Genomic DNA, 7,621 nt, shown 5'->3' with positions numbered 1-7,621 from the left:
TGTGTGTGCGTGTGTGTGTGTGTGTGTGTGTGTGCGTGTGTGTGTGTGTGTGTGTGTTTGTGTGTGTGAGAGAGAGAGAGAGAGAGAGAGAGGGGCGGGGAGAGAGAGAGAGGGTCCGGGGGCATGCCCCCCTCACAGCTGGAAATTTCAGGCAGCTGTGTAGTCACGGGGGAAATCCCCAGTGTCTATCAGCCTGCAGACTGCCTTTTTGTTTTTGGCCCCATTTTACTAGTATCATAACATTAGTCAGTGGCTGAAGGGTGGGGGGGTTGCACCCCAACCCCCTCTAGATCCGCCACTGGAGTGTGTGTGTGTGTGTGTGTGTGTGTGTGTGTGTGTGTGCGTGCGTGCGTGCGTGCGTGTGTGTGTGTGTGTGTGAAGGCGAGAGAATGAAGAGAAAGAGAGAGAGAAAAAAAAAAGAGAGAAATTTATAAAAAAGGACAGTCGTAGATATGAAAAATGCGTTAACGGTAAGCGTAGGTATATTTGAGTTTATTATTTGGGCCTGGTGGCTCATATGTATGTATAAATATATATATATATAACAGACACAGTACGTACAGTTATTGCCTCGTATACGAATACAAACGATGTAGGCCCTATTTCTAAACGATGACGCGACCTCGCCGCGTTTCCGTTTTTAGTCGTTAAAATGGAGAGCCGTCACAGTTACAAGCTGTTGCTGGCGTTGACGGCGATGTTGGCGATGGCTGCCTCTCAAGATGTATCGAAATTGTGCTTCGTCAATAGCAAGAAATGCGGAGACTGTATATCTGCATATCCGGAGTGCGTCTGGTGCAAGCAAGAGGTAATATACACTTCCTGCACTTCAGGATCTAGCAGTGCTAAGCATGGTCGACTATAGTTCTAGAGCTAGGTCGACTACGTGATTTTCGTAACTAATATAAACCTATAATAACTCACCAATAACGAATACAAGTAATACGGCTAATAAATTCAACAACAACAACAACAACAACAACAACAACAACAACAACAACAACAACAACAACAACAACAACACCAACAACAGCAACAACAACAACAACAACAACAACAATAAAAGCAGCAACAACAACAGCTAATTAACAGTAGCAACAGCAGCACTACTCATAATTTTAGTGATAACAAATATAAATAGTTATTATAATAATTAATCAATAATTAATAACCAAAAGTTCGTTGTTCTTAGCCATTTGAAATTTCGCGTAAATACGAGAAAATGCCAGAAAACTACCAACTACCAGTAGGCCTAAAGCACAAATTTTTAAGCGGGCGTAAAAATTTTTCTTCCAGACGAAAACCATCAGTTATTACGTTCACATTTTAACGGTTAGTTTCTCATCAAAGCCGATCACGTTTAAGCTAAGTTAAAGCGTCAATTGTAACGACTGCGCGAGGCAGCATTTCACACACATTTTAACACATCGAACATTTGCACTATTTTGGCACACAGGGTTTCGACAGTAATGAAGGCAGCATTAGTAGATGTGACACCATGGCGAGACTTATCAGTAATAACTGCAGCCAAGAAAATATTGTCAACCCAAAGTCAAGCGAGACCATCGACGTACAGAAGAATCTCACAGATGGCGCCGTTGCACCGGACGAACAGGCGGTACAACTGTTCCCGCAAGAGATTACAATGAATATACGCCCGAGTGAGTTTTACGCCGTGAAGAGGGGGCTTGATAGGGTAACCCACTTCTCGGTTTACTGTGCATTTTGGGCGCTTTAAGTAAATATTTTCACTAAAACATGTTAATTTAATTATTAAAGCAAGCTAAAAACAAGAGGATTTATCACTGTTTATCCTTATATATTGCTTTATTATCGCTTTTATAAACTTTGATTATCTCCGTTATTTACATTATTATCACTTTATCCGCTTTATCGATTATAAAAATCGAGGCATGCTTGAAAACGATTAAGTCTTTAGCTTTTTTCACGAGAAAGGTAATTTCTAAACGTGTATCACGCAGGATGCTGTGCAAAAACGGTAAAAATTAACGTTTTTATGCTAGCGTTAAAAAATACGGTTTTCATGTCGCGACATATTCCACATCAGCGCTCTCCGTGAGCGCATATATTAGTAGAAAGCTCGCGATTCTGATAAAAATAATTTAAGTCGTGCAGAAAATCATATTATCATCCGAGTAGAATCTTTATTTAACAACTCATATGTGTAATATTAGAAGTTAATAAACGGTAAATTGAAAAAAACAACAATAAAGGCGTGGGTGCATGTTTATTAATATAACACATGACTTCATGTGTATTGATTTACACATGATAATTTATAGATAGATCAAGCCTAGTACATGCGAACTTTTCCTTGTTTTGGCGTGTCATATTCCCTAGACTATTTCTCCTGATTATATACATCATTATACTACAAGCAAAGAAATAATTTGAGTATCGTTTAATTCAGACGATCCTCGGACGATACGCGTGCAGTATAGTCAAGCCGAAGATTACCCTGTCGATCTATACTTCCTTATGGATCTATCGAAATCAATGGAAGACGATAAAGCTAACCTTGCTATGCTAGGAGACAGGCTCGGTGAGTATCGCAGACGTTTGTAGTATAACTGCTAAGATACGGTGTATGTCGAGAAAGAGGCAGCGACGTGGAGTAGGGCCTACAGAAGAATTGGGTGAGGTGCGAGGTGAGAAGGCATGAGGCAGAGAAGAGAGAGAGAAAAAAAGGATAAGAAAGAGAAGACGAATGTGTAGTGTTTCGTGTGTGTGGCTGATGTGTGTGGTGTGTTTGTTGTGTCGTAATTATGCCTCGTGTGGTGGTGTGTGTTGTCGTGTTTGTGGTTGTGTGTGTAGTGTGGGTGGTTATGTGTGTGTGTGTGTGAGTGTGTGTGTGTGTGTGGTGTGTGTGTGGTGTGTACGGTTGAGAGGTATGATGGTAGCCTTCTTGTAGGGACCCCCCGTCTTGTGGTGCGTCTTGTAGCGAGGCGCGTCTGCGCGAGAGAGAGATTGTGAAGCGACTAAGTGAGGGAGGATGGAAACAGAACGAGTAGGGGAATGGGTTAAGTAAGATTGCAATGCATAAACTTGCTTTAAAAGTCGCAGACGTAGCGCAGACACACGTTTCTCATGAGTCCGGGCCAGCATTGCGTTGCAATTGGTTAGACCCGATAGAACGAAGCGTGGGCCTTTGCGTTTAGTATTATATAGCGGTAGTGCAAGCGGGCACACAATTTTTTTTACACAGATGCATTTGCATAGCAAATCGACGCACACCGGTGATTTTACCGCGATTGCGATTTTTAGGAAGAATTATTAGAGATAGATTTTTCGGGCGCGCCGGAAATCTAAAACACGAGAATATCATAGCAGCGTTTTTTTGCAGCGGCCGAAATGCAAAACATTACGAAGAACTTTCGCTTGGGGTTTGGATCATTCGTCGATAAGGTGGCCTTGCCCTTTACGAGCCAAGTGCCATCAAAGCTAAAAGAGCCATGCGCTGGTTGTAGCGCCCCTTATCTTTTCAAACACGAGTTGACGCTGACGACTGAAACAGATAAGTTTGCCGTAAGTATATTATATCGCCACTGTGAATTTTTATGGTGCCATTCGATTCATATTGTCTTACCGAGTGAAATATAATTAAGATGGCTGTAACCCTTTAATGAGTGCATTTGTAAAGGAAATTTGACTTTTTATTGATATGTAAGTACTACTAGAACTCAACACACCTCAAGCTCTTAGCATATATTTGTAGACAAGCCAAAAATTCAAACGATCTTACACGCACGCACTTTCGCGGTTGGCGATATCTGCTTTTGTGCAGAAAAAAGTGAACGAAGTTCCAATTTCTGGTAACCTGGACGCTCCTGAAGGTGGGATGGACGCACTCGTGCAAGCTATCATGTGTGAGGTAAGCGACAAACACCGTAACTTGTATGTATATTATATAGAGTGGTTGGAAAATAATCGTAGATGAGAGTGAACGGCTCACGTTATGCTAGTCATGTCGACACGGCAGCTGGGGATGACGAAGAAAGCCAACGCTTGATAACAATGATTTATTATTTTCATCGTTCATTAGCATGATCATCATTGATTGAATATTATTATCATTGGCTGATATGATTTGAGTCTATATATCATTGCCACCTATCAAAATACATACACCGTTTTCATTTATTTATATTGTTATTATTGATCAATATTGTTTTCGTAAATCAGATATCATTGTTGTTGAATGGTGTCGTTTTCATTTATCAATATTGTGGTTATTGATCAATATTATTTTCATTGATGGATATTTTTGGTATTAGTTGATATCGTTTGCATTGATTGCTTTTGTTGTTATTGATCGATATTTTTGCCATTCATTGACATTGTTGTTACTGATCTATATAAATTTCTTTGATCAATATCGCTGTTGTTGACTGATATTGATGTCAATGATCGATATATTGTTGTTATTGATCCATATCTTTATTATTGATTATCATTCAGGAGCAGATCGGGTGGCGCACGGGAGCGCGGCACCTCATAGTCTACGCCTCCGATGCCAGCTTCCATTACGCTGGAGACGGGAAGCTAGGCGGCATCGTGATGCCAAACGACGGGCAATGCCATCTAGATGACAACGATGCAATATTACAGGGCACCGAACAGGTGAGTTAACCTTATAGTGTTCAGTAGCAGCGAAGGACACGACTTAGATCGATAATACCATCTAAACACAGGACTGGTTGGGCTAAATTATTTTTACGCAAGTTTACGAAGCGGGCGGTTGGCGTTACTGTCGAACCTGCGTTAGCCGAGACCTATTTAAAACTGGTACGTTTATATAAATGACATTTTCAGTGTTTCCCTTGACAGGCACTTAAAAACGTAAAACCGTCTATGTATAATATAAAGCAGACATTCGGCTATAAAGCATATATTTGTGGTTTCTGTTGAATGACCATCATATATAGGGTTGACTGTAGTTCGTATAATATAAAAGGTGTGAAAAACTTGTCTGATAATATAAACTGCATGCATGACACATCTCATTTTCATCACCAGTCCATTGAAGTCTGATTTCCCTTTTTCTATTATAGGATTATCCATCCATTTCTCAGCTGAAAAAGTTGATTGGAGACAAATCGATTAACGTGATCTTTGCAGCTATTGACTCTGCATTTGATGTATATAATGGACTATCAGCGATTATAGAAGGCTCCACAGCGGGTGTCCTGGCAAGGGATTCTTCCAACATCGTCGGTCTTATCAAGGATAACTATGATGTTGGTAACATGCAGAAATGCACCGCCGCTCAGATATCAGATTAAAAGCGTATCAAATCAAATAGTCACTCTACGTGAATTTAATCGATTGATTAAATTGAATCAAGGGCTTTAGTTAGCTATAAAAACAGGTTAAGCAACTAACGTGTGGCGTGTGTGCGTGCATGAAGTCGCATGTGTTACGTCAATGTTATCAGGAGTAAATTTGTCTACATTTTTTTGTTTTTATTCACCTCCGATATTATAGTTTTTCATTTATTTAATGGCAGTTACTTTTATTTTTTAAACTTTAACGCTAAATCTTTTAAGGGTTAATTGACCCGCGGCCTAAAACTTGGAAAATGATCTAAACGTAATGCCAACGCGTATTTTTGTCTATTTCAACTACCGACATAGGGGAAGAACAACATGTTGTAACTAAATTTATTTCTGTTTCTGTTTATTCTGTTTTTATTTCCAAGATAGCACGCGTTCATATATTAGAAGTGTGTATTATATATTCATATACACACATAAGTAGGCCGCCTATATATATATAGTATATATATATATATAGTATATATATTGTATATATAATAAATGCCATGCTGTGCTCAGTGTCTGGCTTGGGGGCTGTCATTGCTATGATATATATATAATATCTGCAACTTATACGGCAGAGCGTAGACGATGCAAGATATATAATCATTGCATCACACATCACGGAACATATGGGTTCGTATTATGCAAACACTTCACGTATACTGCATAATTTAGTTTTCGTTTTGTGCTGACGCAAACCTTACAATTACATCTTATATAGTGTAATGTAATATGTTGAAAGCATGGAGAGTAGTATAGACCATGATTGAGTGCTTGTTGAGAAAAACTACAAACATTTATTCAACTATCTAGTATAATCGCTATAGATATATGCGCACAATACCTGCGCGGCGCAACAACGTGCGCACGACGTAGCGCACACACACGCGCGCGGCGCACGCATACATCACACAACACAGCACACACACACACACACACACACACACAACACCACACACACGCGCGCACGCATATATATATACACACACAGCACGACAGCTCAGCGCGCACACACCACGACACACACCAAACGGCATACTCATACATAGATTATATAATGATTAATAAACGTATACAGCTAGCTAGTTTATCATTCACGCCCAGGTCGGGACATGAATCTTCAGAGCTCGTCTGAGCCACGTACAGCACAGTCACTGCTCGTCCCACGCCTGCCCCCCCCCCCCGCCGCCCTCACCGCTCGCGTACCGCGCGTGGCTGGCCGTGGCTTGCCTCCGCTCTAAGGCTAAAGGCAGACTGATGCTTGTAGAAGGGTTAGCGCGCTGCGCACGGCACCGTAACGGCGCCCAGCCGTAAGGCGGAAGGGCCGAGCGTTACGGCGGTGTTGTTTCTCGGCGCCGTGTCGGCCATATGTTCTTAGCTGCGGTCAGAGCCTTCCGGTGGCTGAGGCGGCTGGCTGGAGGGTGTTTGTACAGCAGTAAGCAGCATGGCAGGCAGAAGTAGACGAAGTACAAGATGATAGAGAGATGGGGAGGATAACGCGTGAATGTATGAGCTTAAGAGAGAGAAGAGGGGGAGAGAATGAGAGATAATGAGAGACACACAGAGAGAGAGAGAGAGAGAGAGAGAGAGAGCGACAAGGAGAGAGAGAGAGAGAGAGAGAGAGAGAGAGAGAGAGAGAGAGCGATGAGAGATAGAGAGAGAGAGAGAGCGAGAGAGAAAGTAGAGAGAGAGAAAGAGAGAGAGCGAGAGCAAGAGAGAGCGAGAGAGAGAGAGAGAGAGAGAGAAGAAAGAGAGAGAAGAGAGAGAGAGAGAGAGAAGAGAGAGAGAGATGAGAGTAAGCAGAGAGAGCGAGAGGAGAGAGAGAAGAGCAGAGAGAGCAGGCAGAGCAGACGCACGCACACAATACCCAGCACACACACACACACACACACACCACCACACCACCACAACAGCCACAGCACACCACTCACACACACACACACACGACACACGATCACACACCACCACACACACCACATACACACACACACTACAGCACACACACACACACACACACACAGCCACACACATACACACACACACAGCACACAGGGCCACACACACACACACACACCGACACAACATACAGGACACACACCACTACATCACACACACACACACACACACACACACATACACACGCCGACGCACTGCCACACACCACACACACACACAAAGAGAGAGAGAGAGAGAGCGCGCGCGCGAGAGAGAGAGACAGAAACATAGAGAGCGAGCGAGAGAGAGAAGAGAGAGAGAGAGAGAGAGAGAGAGAGAGAGAGAGA

General features: G+C 42.3%; 1 protein-coding gene across 1 annotated transcript in view; it reads left to right on the top strand.

Annotated features, from left to right (window-relative positions):
• Window positions 1–577: 577 nt before the first annotated feature.
• The window catches only part of LOC106821647 (integrin beta pat-3-like), a 24,714-nt gene continuing 17,670 nt past the window's right edge, over window positions 578–7,621 (top strand). Inside the window, exons 1-7 of the mRNA XM_014826537.1 lie at window positions 578–808; window positions 1,457–1,661; window positions 2,432–2,563; window positions 3,365–3,546; window positions 3,806–3,892; window positions 4,480–4,641; window positions 5,073–5,258. Of these exons, the coding sequence (XP_014682023.1) occupies window positions 653–808; window positions 1,457–1,661; window positions 2,432–2,563; window positions 3,365–3,546; window positions 3,806–3,892; window positions 4,480–4,641; window positions 5,073–5,258 (1,110 nt within the window). The 5' untranslated portion in view covers window positions 578–652. The remainder of the gene's footprint in view (window positions 809–1,456; window positions 1,662–2,431; window positions 2,564–3,364; window positions 3,547–3,805; window positions 3,893–4,479; window positions 4,642–5,072; window positions 5,259–7,621) is intronic.

Source organism: Priapulus caudatus, unplaced genomic scaffold, assembly GCF_000485595.1.
Source record: "Priapulus caudatus unplaced genomic scaffold, Priapulus_caudatus-5.0.1 Scaffold81, whole genome shotgun sequence".
NCBI classification, from domain to species: Eukaryota; Metazoa; Priapulida; class Priapulimorpha; order Priapulimorphida; family Priapulidae; genus Priapulus; species Priapulus caudatus.
Note: the sequence above shows the minus strand (reverse complement) of the source record. Positions and strands in the feature narration are given on the sequence as shown.